At 47.7% G+C, this 22,832-nt stretch overlaps 1 protein-coding gene across 5 annotated transcripts in view; it reads left to right on the top strand.

Moving 5' to 3' along the window:
- Positions 1-22,832, top strand: part of FAM193A (family with sequence similarity 193 member A) — a 197,212-nt gene that overhangs the window by 146,528 nt on the left and 27,852 nt on the right. For all 5 annotated transcript variants that reach the window (XM_033213510.1, XM_033213511.1, XM_033213508.1 and 2 more), the window contains 6 exons: positions 4,725-4,923; positions 5,895-6,167; positions 10,122-10,425; positions 11,474-11,657; positions 12,873-13,103; positions 15,390-16,251. In XM_033213510.1, the coding sequence (XP_033069401.1) occupies positions 4,725-4,923; positions 5,895-6,167; positions 10,122-10,425; positions 11,474-11,657; positions 12,873-13,103; positions 15,390-16,251 (2,053 nt within the window). The remainder of the gene's footprint in view (positions 1-4,724; positions 4,924-5,894; positions 6,168-10,121; positions 10,426-11,473; positions 11,658-12,872; positions 13,104-15,389; positions 16,252-22,832) is intronic.

Consider the following 22,832-nt stretch of genomic DNA (forward strand, 5'->3'; position numbering starts at 1 on the left):
GTTCTTAGCAGTTGGTTACCAAAGTGTTCAGTGTCATTTCTCTCAGATCTAGAGCTAAGTAGCCCCTCTTACCCAACAAGGCCCAGACCAGGGGGGAAGAACGGCCTTCTTCAAGTGAAGAGCAAAGCCGAGCAGGTGTGGCTGCACCTCGCTGCTCCTCCCACCTGCTGTCCACATGGCCTAGGAGTAGGAAGTCACAACTACAGGGCCTGAATCTATACCGGAACCCAAGGCATGTGACTTTGAATCCTGGGTCTTTTTCATCCAACACGGAGGATGTACTGTGAAACAGTTGATGTACTAAGAAAGGGCCTAGACGTGAGGACAGGGATGTCTCAAAGTTTCCACTGAGAACTTTACAGTGGAGCATTTGCAGTGGCCACTGGGTTCTGGCCCTCCAGAGTTTGGTGTATCAAGTGGGGCCTGGTGACGTGGTGCAAGGGGAGGACCGGGTGCCAAGTAGCCTTGGGTCCCTTGTTAGCTTCGAGGGCCAGGGTGTGTCTTTACACCCCCTCTCTAGGTTACTTTGAGACTTAAGTAAAACCACTGGAAAAGCATTTAATGCAATTAAAACACGATTCGGTTACATACAGTTTAAAGTACAAGTTCAGATTTAGATTGGGGATGTAAAGCTGTGTGGATAATAGGGTCATAAATAGGTTGCAATTTGGGGATCATATTGTGATCTTTGACTTGCATGTTCTTTTAGAGCTGAGATTCAGCTCTTCCAGCCTGAAAACTGGCACAGCCAAAGCAAAGGTAGTCCTTCACCTCTTCACCATCTCTGGAAGAAATACCAAGAAACCTTAGTTAAGCAGAGAGTTTGTCATCTTAACCTTTTCGTTACCTGGGGTACAGCTGGAACTCATTTTTGCTCGGATGCTTAGTGTTGGGAACCTCTCACGTGTGGGCCTCGTGACTCAGTCTGCGGCTCTTGCTCCTCGTGTCTTGCACCCATGTTCCATGTCTGAGTGAGTGTGGGTGGTAGAGGACAAGCGAGTCACCCAGCTCCCGGATAGACTCAGTGCGTGCCCAGTGGAAAGCAGTTTGTTGTGTTTGCATTTGTGTCAGAGCTTTCATTTAAAGCAACAGTTTTCCTTTCCTATGGATTACTTATTTTATCTCAAAGTGGATAAAAATGCAAAACAACTGCTAGTTGAAGCTTTGTGGGTTTGTATAATGAGTGAAGTCCGTGTTCAGATTCAATAGCATGGTCCACATTCTGAGAGAGTTCCTTTACAGTTAGCTCATTGGTGGACTTACAAAGTCATGGTCCAAAAATGGTCTAGGTGACAGACACCTATTTTTTCCTGAAGGAAATCCATAAGCTATTGAGATCAGTAGGCGTCTTCTGCAAAAGCATTAAAGAAAATACAACTTTTTTTGCTACTGATCCCTGTTACTTTTGTCCCTACTACTGGGCCTCCGTTTTTGAGTAGGTGGGGTTCTGCACAGTGTGTAAATCGAATGCATAGAATCATTACCATATGTTTCCAATATTACAGTTGTATAGATGCATTCCCTTATTCCTCTAAGCTAGACACTGTTCAGCAGACACTTATTGAACACCCAATATGTGCCAGGCCCTGTGCTATATTCTAGGAAGACAAAAATCGGTTAGTCCTGGCCGCTCTTTTCAAAGACTTCACAGTCAGAAGACAAAAACAAGATCAAAATATGACAATGTTGTGTACATACCTAATGGAACTCCCAGATGCTAGGCAGAAAAGTAACACTGAACAGAGAACATTGTAAATGAGCCCACAGGTGGTTTTGCAGAGGAAGTGATGCTGAAACAGGGTTTTAAAGCATAAGCAAGAGCTCTCTGCACACACATGGGTGGTGGAGCCAAGGCTGTCAGCCAGGCTTTTCAAACCTGAAACCAAACAACTTCACGGTTGTGTCTTGAGTCCAGGAGGTACTTACATAGCTTCAGAGCCCTGAGAGTGCTTCTAGTCAGGGTTTACCAGCTGGGCCAGCACGACGGGACTGCTGCTCAAAGCCAGCAGGTTGGCATCTGTCAGATGTTTCTGCCCCTTACTAGAAGGTACTCAAGACCCAAGTCTTCTACTTGTTACTTTTCATCAATTACTTCTCAGCAAAGCAGCTCTTAGCTTATCACTGCTTTGTAGAAATGGGTATTGAAATGCGTTTTTTTTTTTTTTTAATTTTCCTGGCTCTTGTCCCGTGGGGCTCCCATACCAGAACAATGACTTCAGGCCCTTGCCTGTAGCCTGGGTGGTCCGTCTGGACCTGTTTCTTCCTGCTGTTGAATCTTGAGTGTCTGCTCTACCCTCCTCTCCCCCTTTGCCATCCTGGGCCTGTTTCAGGTCAGTGGACTCACTGAGCTGTCCAGCAGCCCAGAGGGACGTGCTTCCTCTCTGCTCCGAAGCACTGTGGGAGAAGGGCAAGGTGGAAAGGTTTGGTTGGTTGGTCAGGTGTTTTGTGTCCAGGGACTTTATGTCTGTATAAGTAGTCTCTATATAGAAGTCTCTAAGACTGTTGTCTTAGAAAATGAAAGCAGGGCACCGTCACACTCACTGAATACTTACTATGGGCCAGACAGTGTGCTCAGTTCTTACTATAACCCTGGAGGTAGGTATCTCCAGATTACAGATGAGAAAACTAAAGCACAAAAAGATTGAGTGATTTGCCTGAGGTCACACAGCTAGTAAAAGGGAGAGCTGGCATCCGAGCTCGCCAGACTACAGAGCCCAAAGGCCAAGACGTGGGACTAGAGTTAAGATCTGTCACCTGAACGTGCCTCCTCATAGTAGAGCCAGCAGGGGTATCTCCTGGACTAGATGTGCAGTCCCAGCTTTCATCTTGATAGCTCCAGAATTCCTCCTTTCCTTGCACTTTCACTGCCATTGCTTCATCCTTTCTCACCCCCTGACTAACCACTTGTCCTCCTTCCGCCTTCTGGTTCATCCACAGTATTGCCACAAATTGATCTTTCCACTAAGCTGACCAAATCATCTCACTTTGCTGCTTAAATCCCTCTGTGACTCCCCAGCCCCTTGAGGACAAAGTGATACAAAGTTGTCTTTGGCCTGGCTACTGCCCCCACTCAACCTGGAGCCTGTCAGGGTATGGCACTGTCATACCTGTATATGCACCATCCCTTTGCTCCTAACCCCTTCGTGTCCTCCCTGTGGCAAAGCCAGGCCTGCAGGATTCTGCCAAACCATTGCCCATTCTTCAGAACCCTCCAGGGAACCCTCCCGCTTGAGTTTACAGAATTCAGTGCTCATTTCTGCATCCCAGAGGATGTGATGACCAGGTTGCCCATAATTGGACATTCCTCCACTCCAGCGGACAGAAGTCCTGCTGAGGGAGATCCGTATGTCTGCCCAGCATTAGCAAGGACTAGGGGAGAAGGGCCAGCATCCAGATGTCCCACCTCATCCTAGAGCTCATGTAATCTGGGGAAAGGCAGACATTAAACCAATAGGCTACAAGTAGGTCTTGAATTATAACTGTGGTAAGTGCTAACAGGGAAAATGACGGATTTTAGTCTGTTCAGTGGGAAGGCTCGCCTTAGTCTTGGGTGTTGGGTCCTGGGTGGTCACAGCAAAGGCAGTGCCATCTTCTCTGAGGAAGTGATCTTTAGGCCAAGGCCTGCAGGATGAGTGTGAGTGCGGTAACGAGCTGAGGCTCGCACATTCTAGAGCATGGACACAGCACAAGCAAAGCTTAGGGCCAAGAAGGTGAATAGGCGTGTGCTGGCCAAGGGGAGGCCTGTGTGTCCAGGGCCTTGGTGAGCCGGAGGGTTGGAGGAGGTAGGCCCAGCTCCCTTGGATCTTTTCAGGCCAGAGCCTCGGGAAGCCATTGCTGCGTCCTGAGCAGGGGAGTGACGTGCTTGAATTTACATTCAACAAAGATCACTCTGGCTGTGATGGGAAGAAGGACTGGGAAGAGTTCCTGGTGCAGATGTGTAGGCTCTTGTGCTGCGCCACTGTGAGAACGTGGTGCTTAGGATCTCCTAAGGAGGTCAGCAGCCAGGGCCTGGTGCCTGGATAGCGGCTGAGGCAGAGGGAGGACCCAAGGGGGCCCCAGCCTGTGCAGGAGCAGCCAGATGGCTAGTCACTCAATAAATGCATGGATGTTGGCTAGCCAGCTGGCCAGACCCTGATCACCTTCCCTTGGTGCCTTCAACAGTGGTCTGTCCCACAGGGCCCAGGGCAGGGCTTGCCAGTGAGGCAGCTCCTTTGAGAATGCCCTGGTCTTCAGAGCACTGTATACAAATTCCTCTAGTTCATTAGATTTGCACTGTACTTTGCCTGGGTATAAGAGGTCAGTGTGTAAGGGTTTTATCCATTTTCATCAGTGATTCCAAAGTTGACTTATCAGTGATGATCATTAAAATGCTTGCAGTGATGATCATTAAAATGCTTGCTGAGATGAAGCCGTAGAAACAGATCTTACGACGCACATGACACACTCACATGTGACCCAGTAGGAATGCTGAGTTGTCTAAAGTTTGTTCAGATACACTCCTCAAGGCATCGGTTGCTTTTCATATCTACATCTGGTTGAAATTTGACCTGCCGTGTACAGTCTCATAAATCAAGTCCACGTTTTGTGAGATGTGCGCCCCGTGGGCCTCAGCTCATGGCGAGCACATCCCATGAGGCTCATAATGAATTGTCTGTCTGTAGTTTACTTACCTAGGTAAACAGAATATTAATTTTGATATGTGATTAGAAAATTTTTTTTTGTAGGCTTTACCGCCAGCACCTGTTCAGAATCACACAAATAAGCATCAGGTATTCAATGCATCTCTTCAAGACCATATTTATCCGAGCTGTTTTGGGAATACTCCAGAGTGGAATAGTTCTAAATTTATAAGTCTTTGGGGATCAGAAGTGATGAATGATAAGAACTGGAATCCTGGCACTTTCTTGCCAGATACAATTTCTGGTAAGGAATTTGTTAAAACTTTCTTAAAGTTTTAAAATAACCTGAGTAGATTGACATCTTTGCCGTAGTCTCCCGTGGAAACCCTGGCGCAGCTGTAGCCAGCCGCTGCTCTACCACCTCGGTCTCCAATCCTGCTCCATCCTCTCGCATCTGCCACCAGTCAGTCCCACTGTGTGACTGAGCAGAGCAAGACTCTGACTCCATGGCTGCCTGTCAGACCAGTGAGCCACATGGGCGTGGCGTCCGCACTGCTGAGGGTCTGGTGACCATGGTTGGGTGCCCGGCCTTCAATTCTCGAGCAGTGGTGACAATCAGACCTCAGCGCCCCCTGGTGCACAGGGGCAGGAAGAAAGTGCCACAGTCGACTTAAATCTGTGACTCACACTCCTTCCTCTGGTTACTGCATTGGCCCCACATGGCATCTCTCCCCTTTACTAGCTCCTTCCTCCCCAGCTACCTCAGCCACTGAGGCCCAGCTGTTACTTCAGTCGCAGGGTCAGGGGCACCTGAAAAGGGGCTGGTGCCTACCCCTCATCTCTGTCTTCCTGTGGCCAGAGCTCCTGGCAGCCCCACACCCAGCCCCCGCGTGTGCCAGAACAGCAGACTACACTTGACATCCTGATCTCTGCTTGGGAAGGATTTCTAGCTGTGTGACCTTGGGCAAGTTGCTTGGCCTCTCTGAGCCTCAGTTTCTTCATCTTCTTAGGATGGGAGTAATAGTATCAACCTCAGAAAGTAGTTTTAAGACTTTACGTAACTTTGGAAAGCACCTAGCACAGAAATTGGCACATAGTAGGTGCTCAATACAATTTTTTCTTAGATTAAAAACTAGTTGACTTACTGTCATCCCAGTGGGATCCTGACTTCAGTAGCACCCCCAGTGTCAAATGTTCAGTCATCAGCATGTCTTTCAGAGTTTAGCTAAGTATGATTGCTGTCAGAAGCCATCATTTTCCTGTTCTTCTTTGAAGGGAGTGAAATATTAGGGCCAACACTCTCAGAAACAAGACCAGAGGCCCTTCCACCTCCACCTAGCAATGAAACACCTGCAGTCTCGGATAGTAAAGAGAAAAAGAATGCTGCAAAAAAGAAGTGTTTATACAATTTCCAAGATGCTTTTATGGAAGCAAACAAAGTTGTCATGGCCACGTCATCAGCCACGTCCTCCGTGTCCTGCACAGCTACCACAGTGCAGTCCAGCAACAGCCAGTTCAGAGTGTCATCCAAGAGACCTCCTTCAGTAGGTAAGGCTTGAAGGCTCCCTAGCCCTCGGGCTCTGCAGGAAGCCTGGGTTTACTGAATTCTCATCTTTGTAACTGCCTTTTACTTGGCCCAGCCCAAGGCGTAAGTGTAATTAACTGACCAAAAATGCTCACACACACACAGCTGATCCCGAGAGCTGATCCCTGGGACTTTGATTAGAATTGTAGCTATTGTGCTAGGTTCCTCTGGAGCTTCGCTGCACCGTCTTGCTTTTGTCTCTGTTTCTGTTGTTCTTCTGTGATAGGAAGAGGTTATTGCTTGCTTTCTCTTCTCTTTTTCTTTTTCTTTTTCAAGATAGGGTCTCGGCTGGGCACGGTGGCTCACGCCTGTCATCCCAGCACTTTGGGAGGCCGAGGCGGGCGGATAACGAGGTCAGGAGATCGAGACCATCCTGGGGAACACAGTGAAACCCCGTCTCTACTAAAAATACAAAAAAATTAGCCGGGCATGGTGGCAGGCGCCTGTAGTCCCAGCTACTCGGGAGGCTGAGGCAGGAGAATGGCGTGAACCCAGGAGACGGAGCTTGCAGTGAGCCGAGATTGCGCCACTGCACTCCAGCCTGGGCGACAGAGCAAGACTCCGTGTCAAAAAAAAAAAAAAGATAGGGTCTCACTCTTGTTCGCCCAGGCTGGAGTGCAGTGGCACAATCTCAGCTCACTACAGCCTCCACTTCTTGTGTTCAAGCGATTCTCCCACCGTGGCCTCCTGAGTAGCTGGGACTACAGGCACCCACCACCATGCACGGCTAATTTTTGTATTTTTTGGTGGAGACGGGGTTTCTGCACGTTGACCAGGCAAGGAGATCATTGCTTTCTGAGCATGTGGCAAGATTTCTCAGAAGCTGCTTTAGGAAAATGCTGAGCAGATGTGAGCTGGCTCCAGGAGGCCTCACTAGCCAAAGTTGGGACAGATTGAGCATTAAAAGGAATGAAGAGGCTGAGTGCAGTAGCTCTCAGCATTTTGGGAGGCTAAAAGGGGAGGATTGCTTAAGCCTGGGAGTTTGAGACTAGCCTGGGCAACATAGTGATGAGACCCCGTCTCTAAAAAAAAAAAAAATTTAAAAAACAGTAAGGAAGTTTGACTATAGCATACAAATAAAGTCAAGAATCCAAAGGGATTGGGGTGCTCAAACAGAGCAGTAGGGCGGGAAGCTCCTTCTTCTAGAAGCACACCTCCTCCAAATGTGTAAGAAGGATAGGAGTGGCACTTCAGCATGCTGCGCCCCTGGGGTAACAGCTGGTGCAAGTATGCAGCATTCATGGAGGTTAACGAGGGATATCAGTTTGGGGAATGGAGTATTTCTGCTGTTCAGAAGCAGCACCCACAGGGAACTGACAGATTACACAGGAATGGTGAGCGCCTGTATTAATCCATTCTCACGGTGCTATGAAGAACTACCCAAGACTGGGTAATTTACAAAGGAAAGAATTTTAATTGACTCACAGTTCCACATGGCTGGGGAGGCCTCAGGAAACTTACAATCATGGTGGAAGGTACCTCTTCACGGGGGAGAGAATGAATACCCAGCGAAGGGGAAGCCCCTTATAAAACTGTCAGATCTCGTGAGAGCTCACTCGCTAGAACAGCATGGGGGAAGCCCCCACCATGATTCAGTTATTTCCACTGGGTCCCTTCCACTACACGGGGGGATTATGGGAACTGCAATTCAAGAGGAAATTTGGGTGGGGACACAACCAAACCCTATCACTGGGGACTGACAGATTACAAAGGAATGGTGGGTGCCAGACTCTGGAGGGACCTCGCAGACAGTGCCATGCACATCACCATGAAACAGAGAGATACTGGTTGCATCCCATTGCCACAAACTCAGAAGAATCCAACATAATATTTGCAGGATTTGTGCCCAGAACGTTTTATCTAAATCTACCGAGACAAGACAAATGCAAATGGGCAGACAGGTGGCCTATTAAAAAAAAATGTTAGGCCAGGTGCGGTGGCTCATGCCTGTAATCCCAGCACTTTGTGGGGGCCAAGGCAGGCGGACCATGAGGTTAGGAGATCGAGACCATCTGGCTAACACAGTGAAATCTCGGCTCTACTAAAAATACAAAAAAATTAGCTGGGCGTGGTGGTGGGCTCCTGTAGTCGCAGCTCCGTGGGAGGCTGAGGCAGGAGAATGGCGTGAACCTAGGAGGTGGAGCTTGCAGTGAACCAAGATCACGCCACTGCACTCCAGCCTGGGCGACAAATCAAGACTCTGTCTCAAAAAAAAAAAGTTAGGCTTGTGAAAAGAGAAAAGGGTTAGAAGAGGCTGGGTTGGTGGGAAAGCTATAATTGACATGTGAAGGAAATTGGAAAATTGAATATGGGTTGTACCTTAGATGAGAGTATCCTGTCAATGTTTTTTTTTTTTTTTTTTTTTTTTTGAGACAGAGTCTCGCTCTGTCACCCAGGCTGGAGTGCAGTGGCCGGATCTCGGCTCACTGCAAGCTCCGCCTCCTGGGTTCACGCCATTTTCTTGCCTCAGCCTCCAAAGTAGCTGGGACTACAGGCGCCCGCCACCTCGCCCGGCTAGTTTTTTTGTATTTTTTAACAGAGATGGTGTTTCACCGTGTTTCTCTTTTTTTGTTTTGTTTTGTTTTTTTTGTTTTTCTTTGTTTTCTTTTTTCTTTTTTTTTTTTTTGTTTATTTTTCTTTTTTGTTTCTCTTTGTTTTGTTTTTTTTGTTTTTTTTGGGGGGGGGGTTTCACCGTGTTAGCCAGGATGGTCTCGATCTCCTGACCTCGTGATCCGTCCATCTCGGCCTCCCAAAGTGCTGGGATTACAGGCTTGAGCCACCGTGCCCGGCCTTCCTGTCAGTGTTAAATGCCATTGAGGTGATCATAGTATTGTGGTTATTCAGCAAAATGTCAAAAAATGAGAGAGAGAGAGAGGGAGGGAGGGAAAGAAAGAAAAGAAAGAGGAGAGAGACGGGAGGAAATTTTTAAGTAAAAAGCTGGGTACAGTGGCTCACACCTGTAGTCCCAGCACTTTAGGTGGCCCTGGTGAGAGGATCGCTTGAGCCCAGGGGTTCAAGACCAGCCTGGACAACATAGTGAGACCCTGTCTCTTAAAAAATAAAAAGGTGATTTTTTTTTTTCCCCTTTGAGATGGAGTCTGGCTCTGTCGCCCAGGCTGCTGGAGTGCAGTGGTGTGATCTGTGATCCTCCTGCCTCAGCCTCCCAAATAGCTGGGACTACAGGTACATGCCACCATGCCCGGCTAATTTTTTCTGTTTCTAGTGCAGACAAGGTTTCACTAAGTTAGTCAGGCTGGTCTCTATCTCCTGACCTTGTGATCCGCTGGCCTCAGCCTCCCAAAGTGCTGGGATTACAGGCATGAACCACCGCACCCAGCCAAGAAATTTTTTTTTTTTTTTTTTTTTTTTTGAGACGGAGTCTCGCTCTGTCGCCCAGGCTGGAGTGCAGTGGCCGGATCTCAGCTCACTGCAAGCTCCACCTCCCGGGTTTACGCCATTCTCCTGCCTCAGCCTCCTGAGTAGCTGGGACTACAGGCGCCGCCACCTCGCCCGGCTAGTTTTTTTTGTATTTTTTTTTAGTAGAGACAGGGTTTCACCGTGTTAGCCAGGATGGTCTCGATCTCCTGACCTCGTGATCCGCCCGTCTCGGCCTCCCAAAGTGCTGGGATTACAAGCTTGAGCCACCGCGCCCGGCCCAAGAAATTTTTTTAAAAAAACAAACTGTCGATGTTCTGAGGAGTTCATGCTGAAGTGTTTTAGAGGCGAGTGCAATTTGCAGACATTCAGCCGAAAAGTGTATGTGCATGTAAGAAATAAAGTTTGTAAACAGGACAGAGTATTAGGCCGTGATGATGAAGCAGGGTGAAGGATGAATGGGCACTCTCTGTGTGTTCTTTCAGATTTTCCGCAGGTTTGAAACAAAAACTTGGCAGTGACTCTCACCTCTCTAAATGCAGGTGACGTGTTTCATGGCATCAGCAAGGAGGACCACAGACACTCGGCCCCAGCCGCCCCGAGGAACAGCCCCACGGGCTTGGCCCCCCTCCCAGCGCTCTCGCCTGCCGCACTCTCACCCGCTGCGCTCTCACCTGCCGCGCTTTCACCTGCTTCCACACCTCACCTTGCAAATCTTGCAGCCCCATCATTCCCCAAAACAGCAACCACAACTCCCGGGTTTGTGGACACACGCAAGAGTTTCTGTCCTGCACCCCTGCCCCCGGCCACAGATGGCTCCATTAGCGCCCCTCCAAGTGTCTGCAGGTGAGCCAAGTCCTGGTTGGGGACATGGGAGCACTTTGGAAAATGGGTGTTTATACTGCACTAGCACAGCTAGTGCTTCCCAGGGACCATGCAGTTGAAAAGCTTAGTGAAATGCTGAGGGAACGCAAGGATGTCCCCAGCAGAGGCCATGGGTGGAGGGGCTCCCATCTCAGCCTCTAGTTCTGCAGACGGAAGAGCAGGGGCAGTGGGCTGCCATGGAAAGGTAGGCTAGTTACCCCTAAACACTGACAGCATCAGGGGCGTACATTGTTATTTGTTGTATAAGTTGTATTTGTTATACCTAGCATGGAATCAGAAGAAAATGAATGAAATGTGTATAGTAAAAACACAATACAACAAACACTCAACAGGTTTTTGTTTTGTTTTGTTTTTGAGACAGAGTCTCGCTCTGTTGTCCAGGCTGAAGTGCAGTGGTGCAATCTCAGCACACTGCAGCCTCCATCTCCTGGGTTCAAGTGATTCTCCTGCCTCAGCCTCCCAAGTAGTGAGACCACCATGCCTGGCTAATTTTTGTATTTTTAGTAGAGACGGGTTTCACCATGTTGGCCAGGCTGATCTCGAACTCCTGACCCCAGGGGATCCACCTTCCTCGGCCTCCCAGAGTGCTGGGAGTACAGACGTGAGCCACTGCACCCAGCCAGACTTTCCTTTTAAGACAATTTCTGTTACCTTTGAACTTGCCTGTTTGAAGCTATACCCCTTCTCCCCCTTAGTATGGAAGTTGTGGTGGCAGGGACAGTCTTAGAAGGAGTCATTGGAGAGACTACGTGTTCCTGTTCAGTGGCGCTCTATGAGCGCTTTGAGGGACCGCCTGCATGCGTGCGCACACGCCATGCCTCCCACGTGAGCCCCTGGCCAACGTCTTTGGTGCATGTGTATGACTCCCTAGGAACCTTGGGGCTATGCACCCTCTGCGCTGCCTCTTGTCTGTGAAATGGGCAGGACAGTGGGTGGTCATGCGCAACAATGGGAGTCATTGCCTCCCGGGGCCGGCCACTTGCCAATGAGCTTGTGTGCGATTTTGCAGTGACCCTGACTGCGAAGGGCACCGCTGCGAGAATGGTGTCTACGACCCACAGCAGGATGATGGGGACGAGAGTGCAGATGAGGACAGCTGCTCTGAGCACAGCTCCAGCACCTCAACCTCCACCAACCAGAAGGAGGGCAAGTACTGCGACTGCTGCTACTGCGAATTCTTTGGGCACGGCGGGGTGAGTGCGTGAGGTCAGCGCGTCATGATGTGGGAAGTGTGCAGCACACGGGCTCCTCTGCAGAAATTCTGCACCTCTAGGATATATCCATCGTAAAGAAGCAAAGAAAAATATTTGCCCAAAGATTTAGCCATAATGATTTTTTGCTTCATTTTTACATTTTGTTTGTGGTTTTTAAGGTAATTGGTAAATCAGGGGTGCAGTATTCCTACTGAATACCCATTGTTAGGAGGTTGTTAACCATGGTATATCCATATGGTGGAACATTGTGGCCAGTGACAGCAGCGTTGTGTGTGTGCAGTTGGATTTCTCTTGTTTGAATACAGAGGGCATTGGTACACACACGTACTTGTCCGTCTTTCCAGAGCTGTGATTTAATTTTTACAACCAGTTATCACCCGCAGTTTAAGAGGGATGGGTGGTAGGAATAGCAGGGGCTTATAGTTGTTCTTTTTCTGCTTTAGCTCTGTTTGCATTTCCTAAAATGTGCACATATTTTTATAGTAAGAAATTTGTCAGTAGGATTCAGGGCAGGTTTTTTTTGTTTTTGGCACCAAAAAGGAAACCTACAAATGGATAGAAAGATGCTACAGACACATTTATTGACATGAAAAGATATTCACACCATATTAAATAACAAGTAGAGACCAAGCACGGTGGCTCATGCCTGTAATACCAGCACTTTGGGAGGCCAAGGGAGGAGGATCTCTTGAGCCCAGGAATTGACCAGCTTGGGTGACACCGTGAGACCCTTTCTCTACAAAAAATGAAGAAAATTAGCTGTGGGTGTGACGGTACATAGCTGCTTTGCTCGAGCCCAGAGACCAAGGCTGCAGTGAGCTATGATTGCACCACTGCGCTCTGGCCTGGGTGACAGAGCAAGACCCTGTCTTGAAAATAAGTAAATAAATAAAGTATATTAATCAGAATTTGTAATTGTTTCCTTTTTAGTTTAAAAATCCACTTATGTGCATAGCTGTGCATGTTTTACCAGGTTTTTCATGAATATGTAAAATTTGAGGATAGGTATCAAAATGCCACTTTTGGATGACTTGCTGATAGGTTTTCCTTTTTTTCTGCTGGTTGTTTTATTTCCTTATTTTTCACAACAAATATATACTACTTGAGTAATAAAAGTTTATTTTTGGAGGTGTGGTCTGAAATTTATTACATTCAAAATTTTTAAAACTTAAGCGTAACTGTTGTTTTTCTCAGCCTCCAGCTGCACCAACAAGTAGAAATTATGCAGAAATGAGGGAAAAGCTTCGCTTACGGCTGACCAAGAGGAAAGAAGAGCAACCTAAAAAAATGGATCAGATCTCAGAAAGGGAAAGCGTCGTTGACCATCGGAGGGTGGAGGATTTATTGCAGTTTATAAACAGCTCTGAAACCAAACCAGTGAGCAGCACGCGTGCAGCGAAGCGGGCAAGGCATAAGCAAAGGAAGGCAAGTGACAGGTCTCAGCACGTGGAAGTGCCAGGTCTGAGGGCATTTGAGGGTGCCGTGCAACACCAGTCTCCAGGCAGGGCTGAGCTACAGAAGGTTGGGGCTCTGACGTGCGTTTACTTGCCCACAACATTGCTTCGAGAGCCAGCCTGTCGCTGGTGGCCTCAACTGGAGACTGGCAGAAAACTTCACTTTGTGTTTTCAGGAAAGTACTTCCCCTTTTGTAGAATGGGTTTGTTCTTGTGCTGGCTGTCATGAGGGCAGCAGCAGACACTCCAGCTTTATCTGTTGGAGAACCTTCTTTTCCAAGAAAGGAGCCCTCAACTGTAGAGATGGTAGAAGAAAGGCCCAGGTGGGCTTTTGGGGTGTGTGGGTGAAGAAGTGTCTTTGATATGAGACTGGGGCGGGGCACTTGGCACAGGGAAGTCTTCTGGACTCAGGTCTGAGCATGTCCCCCATGCTCTTCTTGTCCCACTGCTGTTCCAGATGAAGACCAGTACATGGCATTGATTAGAGGGGAGGAAAATAAGTCTTCATGGGAAGGCATGAGCAGTTCCTTCCTTTCCAGAGGGCATGGTGTGTCACAAAAAGCAAATGTCAAATAGAAAAAAAAATTAGCCAGGCATGGTGGTGTACGCCTGTAGTCCCAGCTACTCAGGAGACTCAGGTGAGAGGATTGCTTGAACCTCAGAGGTGGAGGTTTTAGTGAGCCAAGATTATGCTACTGCACTCCAGCCTGGGTGACAGAGTGTCTCAAAAGAAAAAAAAAAACCTTTTCTCTTGGAGGATTTTCTAAATGCCCCTATGCTGGAGCAGTTCCAAAGAGCCTTCTGGTTTCAGCTCCCTAAAAATGTCAGGCTCCAAGAGCCAGACCTCAGTGAGCAGATGGGGGCTGCATGCAGAGGGAACTTGGAGGTTCCTGGGGCTCTGATAGTAGGACAGTTGTCTTGGGAGGAGGCCAGGTTTCTGTCTGCGGCATGGTCAGGCAGAGAGGTGAGGAAGAGGATGATCCCACAGTGGACCAGAGGGTGGGCCCGATGTCCTGTGTTACTTCTATCTTAGCTGTTGTGATTGTTCTACCCTCAAGAGCTCTGCTCATACCTCGCAGTCCTAAAGTAGGTTTAGACTGATTATTGGGCCTGATTGGGAGGCTTTAGGGGAGAAGCCTTGTTCTGTGCCCCAGAAGACTGGGGACTGCTGGAGTGCGGGGAACATAGTGTGTCCTCCATTCAGGAGTGTCCAGCATCAGGGGCTTGGGGAGTACTTTTCTATTTCTCTAGGAGAAATGCTTTTGCCAGAGTTTCTCATAAGCCCCAGCATTTCTAAAGGTTGGTGGTGGGTGGAGCCGTGCTCCTGACACTGATGACTCCCATCTGCTCTCTGAACACAAAGAACAGTTTCCATTTGTGCCCCTGGAGTATGTATGTATGCATCACTACTCAAAGGCAGTCTTCACTTGGGATGAAAATTAGTTTTCCATCAAGTTGGACAGTGAGTCATTTGCTCTGTCCCACTAGTGAAAATATATGGCACTTTTGTTTATCTGCTAGGGTGGGAAGAAGGAATTTCTGTTTCTTTTACTACACATTTCTTTCTGTGGTGCCATCACAGCTCATTGCAGCCTCGACCTCCTGGCTTCAAGCGATTCTCACCTCAGCTTCCCAAATAGCTGGGACCACAGTCGTGCGCCACCACATCCAGCTAATTTTGATACTTTTTGTAGAGAGAGGGTTTTGCCGTGTTGCCCAGGCTGCTTTCGAATTCCTAGGATCACAGGTGTGAGCCGCTGCACATTTCTTACATTCCCTGTTCAGGTGAATGCATCAGCCTTCGCCTGGAAAGGTGGCCAGAGTTCTGGCGGCACGTGTGCAGCCTCAGTACTGCCCAGGCAGGCTGTGGTATTGGTTACATCATCCATTCCTCCAGGCAGCATGATGCCTGCCGCACCTGTGAAGGGGTAGCTGGCTCCCTGGATGTGTGCCTTGCAGCTGCTTTGCCCTTGGTTACTGTGTTTAGCACCAGCTCAAAGGCTATGGGGAATTTTTTGTTAACTACCACCCCCCCACCCAAAAAAGGAAGCATATACTTTAGTAAATAGGTGAAGTTTAACAATCCTGTAGAGTAAGAGAATTGGAGATGGGTGTGTGTTAAGTTCTGATGTATTACAGCCTCTTCAGAGTTTATGTTCCATATGTGATTCGTTTTTAAAATTATCTTAGTTTTTCTGTATGACTTAAGTTTTAGCACTCACTGTAGTCTTAGACTGCCTTCTTTTTGCATTGGCAGCTGGAGGAGAAAGCTCGCCTGGAAGCAGAGGCCAGGGCCCGGGAGCACCTGCACCTCCAGGAGGAGCAGAGGCGGCGGGAGGAGGAGGAGGAGGAGGAAGAAGAGGAGGAGCGTTTCAAGGAGGAGTTTCAGAGGCTTCAGGAGCTTCAGAAGCTAAGAGCTGTAAAAAAGAAGAAGAAGGAGAGGCCAAGTAAAGACTGCCCCAAGTTGGACATGCTCACTGGAAATTTCCAGGCAGCAACAGAGTCTGTCTCTAACTCTGAAAACATCCACAATGGCTCACTAGAGCAAACTGACGCACCAGAAACCTCTTCTCAGTCCCCATCCAGGCATATGAACCACTCAGAGCCCAGGCCAGGGCTAGGGGCTGAGGGGGATGCCGCAGACCCCGTCATCACCAGAGACTCCAAATTTCTCCTCCCCAAGGAGGTGAATGGGAAGCAGCATGAGCCACTCTCTTTTTTCTTTGACATCATGCAGCACCATAAGGAGGGAAATGGCAAGCAGAAGCTGCGGCAGACCAGCAAGGCCAGCAGCGAGCCAGCAAGAAGGCCCACAGAGCCACCCAAGGCCACAGAGGGGCAGCCCAAGCCTCGGGCCCAGACTGAGTCAAAGGCTAAGGTGGTTGATCTCACATCCATCACAGAGCAGAAAAGAGAGGAGAGAAAAGTCAACAGTAATAACAATAACAAAAAGCAGCTGAACCACATCAAGGAAGAAAAGTCAAACCCAACCCCTATGGAGCCCACCTCTCCCAGCGAGCATCAGAACAACAAGCTGGTGCTGGCAGAGTCCCCTCAGCCAAAGGGCAAGAACAAGAAAAATAAGAAGAAGAAAGGAGACAGAGTCAACAATTCAATTGGTAAATACAGAATAGCGGGAAGGTATTTCTGAGCGGTGCCTGGTTTTCCACGTGTGATGTGCTAGTATGGGAAAACACTGGGCTTGGTGTGCTCTCGCCGTGTGGCCTCCCTCCTGTAGAAAAGAGCGTAGAGGGGCTGGGCATGGTGGCTCACACCTGTAATCCCAGCACTGTGGGAGGCCAGGGTGGGCAGATCACCAGAGGTCAAGAGTTCGAGACCAGCCTGGTCCTGTGAAACCCTGTCTCTACTAAAAATACCAAAAAAAATTAGCTGGGCTTAGTGGCGCGCCTGTAGTCCCAGCTACTCGGGGAGGCTGAGGCAGGAGAATCGCTTGAACCTAGGAGGCAGAGGTTGCAGTGAGCCAAGATCGGGCCATTACACTTCAGCCGGGTGACAGAGGGAGACTCCATCTCAAAAAAAAAAAAAAAAAAATGTAGAGGATTTCTACCCCCTCCAGTTCCCCAACTGTAGTTCCCCAACATCAGTATTTCCCATGTTTGCTCCGTCATTCTCTCTCCCTCTCTCTGTTATTTTTCTGGACAGAATGAGAGTCACTTCATACATGACACCCCTTTAATCTAAAATACTTCTGTGTATATTTCCTCAAGATAAGGACACTTGGACACTTATAAAACCATAGTACAGTGATCAAAATGAAGAAGTTGACACTGATCCAGTGCTATTCTCTAATGGTAGACCTTACTCATGTTTCTCCAGTTTTCCCTTTAACATCCTTTATAGCAAAAAAAAAAACCTCTTATTTCTCCTGATGTGGGATCCAGTCCAGGATCCCATGTCATATCTCTTTAATTTCTTTTCCTTTGGATCGGTTTCTCTGTTTTTCATGACCTTGACTTTTTTGAAGAGTGCAACCCATTTATTTTTTTAGAGTAACCCTTGGTCAGGGTGTATGCCCCATGTCTTCCCAGTCAGATTCAGATTCCATGTTTTTGGCAGCAGCACCATTGATGTGACCAGTCCCTGCTGGTGTATCCCACCAGGAGGTGGATGATGGTGTCTGTCCTATCACTGGTGACAGGAACTCTGATCCTGGGTTGAGCTGGTCTGTCCATTTTCACTACGGTCAAGTTAATATTTCTCCTTTGATAATTAGTAAGTGTCTTATGGGGAGACAAGTATCCCGTTTTTATTGAACATTCACCAACTAGTTGTAGCATCCATTAATGATTCTTGCCTGAAATGTTTTATTGCTGTGTTGTCATATGGTGATTTTTTTTTTTTTTTTGAGATGGAGTTTTGCTCTTGTTGCCCAGGCTGGAGTGCAGTGGTGTAATCTTGGCTCACCACAACCCCCGCCTCCCGGGTTCAAGTGATTCTCCTGCCTCAGCCTCTCAAGTAAATGGGATTACAGGCATGCACCACCACACCCGGCTAATTTTGTGTAGTAGAGGTGGGATTTCACCATGTTGGTCAGGCTGGTCTCAAACTCCCGACCTCAGGTGATCCGCCCGCCTCAACCTCCCAAAGTGCTGGGATTACAGGCGTGAGCCACTGCCCCTGGCCCCAGTGGTGATTTTTCTAATATTATTCTTTCTTTCTTTTTTTTTTTTTTTTTTTTTGAGACGGAGTCTCGCTCTGTGGCCCAGGCTGGAGTGCAGTGGCCGGATCTCAGCTCACTGCAAGCTCCGCCTCCCGGGTTTACGCCATTCTCCTGCCTCAGCCTCCCAAGTAGCTGGGACTACAGGCGCCCACCACCTCGCCCGGCTAGTTTTTTGTATTTTTTAGTAGAGACGGGGTTTCACCGTGTTAGCCAGGATGGTCTCGATCTCCTGACCTCGTGATCCGCCCGTCTCGGCCTCCCAAAGTGCTGGGATTACAGGCTTGAGCCACCGCGCCCGGCCTTATTCTTTCTTTCTATATTTGTTACTTGCCATTCAACTGTAGGAAGAGCTTTCCAACCCCATGTTTTTTTTTTTTTTCCATTAATTCAGTTATATCAGGATGGATCCACGAATTTTTACTTGATGCTATAGATTAGAATCTTTTACAAATGCTATTTATGTTGCTGTTCTGATTGTCTGAGATTCGGTCAGTGGGAGACCCTCAGAATGGCTTTTTCCTTAGAGGGTTTGATGTGGCCCTACCAGCCTTTAAGCACTTTATACTTTCTGTCGTGGTTCGATGCTCTGGGCTCATCTCACGTCTTCTCTCTCGCAGCCCTGAACCAGCCGTTTCTCCAAGGAGCCCTGTTCTTTCTTGAACAGTGGTGTTCAGAAACCCAGACCTGGACACTGCCATATGGCATTGCTTCTAGGCCCTCTCAGTCAGCAGAGCGGGAGGAGTGGGGGTGTGAGCGTGTGCACATGAGCGCCTGCCACCTACACACACATAGATGTCTGTTTTATCTAATTGCTATGTACAGGCCGTGAGTTCCACAGATATCCCAGCCCCACTCCTGTGCTACAGCAAGTGTTCTCCCTTCCCCCGTCCACCTTTGTAACTCCTTAGATAGTAAGAACCTGGACCCCATCATCCATGGTGCCTTTACTGACTTGCCGAGTCCTACAACACAGGTAGCGGGTTCAGAAGTGCCTACCTTTACCCCGATGGAAAACTCCGGGCATGCTTTTGGTATTTGTTCAGTTCTTTTTGTCTTTGGCTAACTCAGGGTGTGGTGATAGCACTGAATTTACAAATGACTTAAATTAGTTCTTTGCACCTTTAGTACAATTATGCTACTCATTTAAAACATATCTGATAGCATTTTTCCATTTGTATTCCATTTTGTTTTCTCCCCTACCCAATCCCTCTTTTTTTTATCTGTTTCCACCTACTCCCTGTAGGTAACTAATGAGTTTCTTACTTGCTTTTCTTTTTTACGTAAAAGGTAGTATATTACAGATTTGATATTGAGTTTTGGGTTTTTTTCTACTTAATATATTCTGGGAATCACTGCCCATCAGTTCATAGAGATTGTCCTCATTCTTTCTGCAGCTGCATAGTACTCCGTTTAAAGTGTGCTGTGATTTCTTCAGTCACTCTTCTATGTGCCAGCATTTAGGGTGTTTCTAATGCTTTGGTTTTTTGTTTTTGTTTCTGTTTTGAGGTGGAGTCTCACTCTGTCATCTAGGCTGGAGTGCAGTGGCACAATCTTGGCTCACTGCATCCTCCATCCCCCAGGTTGAAGCAGTTCTCTCAGCCTCCCAAGTAGCCGAAATTACAGGCAGGTGCCACCATACCGGCTTATTTTTGTATTTTTAATAGAGATGAAGTTTCACCATATTGGCCAGACTGGCCTTGAACTCCTGACCTCAAGTGACCTGGGACTACAGGTATGAGCCACCGTGCCTGGCCTCAGTGCTTTGTTTTAATCATTACACCCAGTGCTACAGTGAGTACTTGTGTGCATATGTATTTCCATATTGTTTGGAGGTGCTTCCTTGGAGCATTTTCCCAGAAGGGAGAGGGCTGGGTCAAAAGGTAAGTGTGTTCCCTGTGTGGTGGCTCATGCCTGTAATCCCAATACTTTGGGAAGCCACGGCAGAAGGATTACCTGAGATCGGGAATTTAAGACCAGCCTGGGCAAAGTAGAAGACCCCGTCTCTACTTAAGAAAAAAAAAAAAAGACACTTAGCTGGGCATGGTGGCGCACGCCTGTAGTCCCAGCTACTCGGTAGGCTGAGGCAGGAGAATCACTCGAGCGCAGGAGTTTGAGGCTGCAGTGAGTCATGATTGCACCACTGCACTCCAGCCTGGGTGACAGAGTGAGATCCTGTCTCTTAAAAAAAATTTAAAGCAGCCGGGCACAGTGGCTCACTCCTGTTATCCCAACACGTTGGGAGGCCGGGGCGGGCGGATCACGAGGTCAGGAGATCGAGACCATGCTGGCCAGCATGAAACCCCATCTATACTAAAAATACAAAAATTAGGTGGGCATGGTGGCTTGCACCTGTAATCCCAGCTTCTTGGGAGGTTGAGGCAGGATAATCACTTGAACCGGGGAGGTAAAGGTTGCAGTGAGCCAAGATCACACCACTGCACTCCAGCCTGGTAACAGAATGAGACTCCATCTCAAAGAAAAAAAAAAATGTAAGGCTGGGCACGGTGGCTCACATCCATAATCCCAGCAGTTTGAGAGGCCAAGGCAGGCAGATCACTTGAGGTCAGAAGTTCGAGGCCGGCCTGGCCAACATGTGGAAAGAACCCTTTCTCTACTAAAAATACAAAAATTAGTCAGATGTGGTGGTACTCACCTATAGTCTCAGCTACTGGAGACACCGATGCAGGAGGATCACCTGAGCCCAGGAGATGAAAGTTGCAGTGAGTCAAGATCACGCCACTGCATTCCAGTCTGGGCGACAGAGCAAGACCCTATCTCTAAAACAAAATAAAGTAACAATTTTTAAAAAGGTAAGTGCTTTCATAGTTTTTTTGCTAGCTACATCCAAGTTCTCCAAACCTTCCAGTCAGCCCACCCACCAACAGCATCTGAGTGCCTGTTTGGCCACAGCCTTGCTTACAGAGTATGTTGTCAGGCTTTTTAACTTTTGCCAATCCATTAGCTGCAGTAAGCCCTCAGTGTAGGTTTCATTTGCATTTTTCTCTAATTACAATGAGGTCAATATTATTAAGGTCTATTTCTTTTTGTGTGTATGAATTTTCTATTCATACCTGTTTCTCATTTCTTACTAGGTTTTTGGTCTTTTCCCTTTTGTATTTAAGAATTTTTTATACAGTAGGGACATTAACCTTTTACCCATGCAGTGTATGCTGCAGACATTCTCTCCCAGTTCATAAGTTGTCTTTGACTTTGTGTATGCTCTTCAGTCAGGAAATGTTCTTCCTTTTATGCGGTCAGCTTCTTGATTTGTTATTGCCTCTGGATTTGGAATCATTGTTAGAAAGCTTTACCCTAACATTGTGGGTAAAGAGGAACACACCCATGCTGCCTTCCAGTATTTGTGTAGTTTCATTTTTTTCGTTTATATCCCTAATATGTTTGGAAATTTTTCTTCTGTGTGGTGTGAAATATGGATCCAATTTCTCTTTTTCCAAATGATTAATGAGTTGTCCCAGCACATTATTATTATTTATTCTTTTTTGGGGGGGTAGGGTATAGGGTCTCGCTCTCTCACCAAGGCTAGAGTGTGGTAATGTGGTCATAGCTCACTGCAGCCTTGAACTCATGGGCTCTAGTGATTCTGCTGCCTCAGCCTCCTGAGTAGCTGGGACTACAGGCATGTGCCACCATGGCTAATTTTTTTTTTTTTTCCTTCTTTTAGTAAAAACAGGGTCTTAACTACATTGCCTTAGCTGGCTCTAACTCCTGGGCTAAAACAATCTTCCTGCCTCAGCCTCCCACAGTGCTGGGATTACAGACGTGAGCCACCATGCCCGGCCTTAGCACCAGTTATTAGAAAGTTCATCCTGGACCAGGTGTGAGGGCGGTGGCTCATGCCTGTGATCCCAGCACTTTGGAGGCCAAAGCAGGAGGATCACTTGAGCCCCAGGAGTTTGAGACTAGCCTGGGCAACATAGTGAGACCTCATCTCTACAGATATTTTTTTAAAAACAGCAGGGCGTGGTGGTGCACACCAGTAATCTCAGCCACGTGGAAGGCTGAGGCAGGAGAATCACATGAGCCCAGGAGTTTGAGATTACAGTGAGCTATAATTGTGCCATTGCACTCCAGACTGGTCTATAATGAGACCTTGTTTCTACAAAAACAAAAAAATGATAAAATCATCTTGTCCCAGTGATTCAAGATGCCACCTTTGTCTTACAATAAATTCCTTCCTTTCCTTTCCCTTTCCCTTTCCCTTTCCTTTTTGAGACAGAGTTTCACTGTTTTTGCCCAGGCTGGACTACAGTGGCATGATCTCAGCTCACTGCAACCTCCGCCTCCTGTGTTCAAGCAATTCTCCTGCCTCCACCTCCCAAGTAGCTGGGATTACAGCCATGCACCACCATGCCTGGCTAATTTTGAATTTTTAGTAGAAACGGGGTTTCTTCTTGTTGATCAGGCTGGTCTCAGATTCCCAATCTCAGGTGATCTGCCTGTCTTGGCCTCCCAAAGTCCTGGGATTGCAGGTGTGAGCCACTGTTCCCGGCCTGTCCTACAGTGAATTTCAATATTCACTTGGGTTTGTTTCTGGAATTTCTCTTCCTTTCCTCTCTGTTTACTTGTGTCATTATTACATTTAGTTATTTTTAGAGGCTCTACATGTTTTAATATCTTGTAGGGCTATTCTCTCCTAACAGCTTTTCCAGCTCAGTATTTCCCAGGCTATTTCTTGTTTGTATTTCCATATGAACTTTAGCATCAATGTGTCTGGCTCCATTTAAAAAAAAAAATTTGTTGGGGCTGGGTGTGGTGACTCACACCTGTAATCCCAGCACTTTGGGAGGCCTGGGTGGACGGATCACCTGAGGTCAGGAGTTGGAGATCAGCCTGGCCAATGAGATGGTGAAACACCGTCTCTACTAAAGATAAAAAAAATTAGCCAGGCGTGGTGGCTACCACCTGTGGTCCCAGCTACTTGGGAGACTGAGACGGGAGAATTGCTTGAACCCGGGATCCAGAGGTTGCAGTGAACCAAGGTTGCTCCACTGCACTCCA

Source organism: Trachypithecus francoisi, unplaced genomic scaffold, assembly GCF_009764315.1.
Source record: "Trachypithecus francoisi isolate TF-2019V2 unplaced genomic scaffold, Tfra_2.0 Lachesis_group1, whole genome shotgun sequence".
Classification (NCBI taxonomy): Eukaryota; Metazoa; Chordata; class Mammalia; order Primates; family Cercopithecidae; genus Trachypithecus; species Trachypithecus francoisi.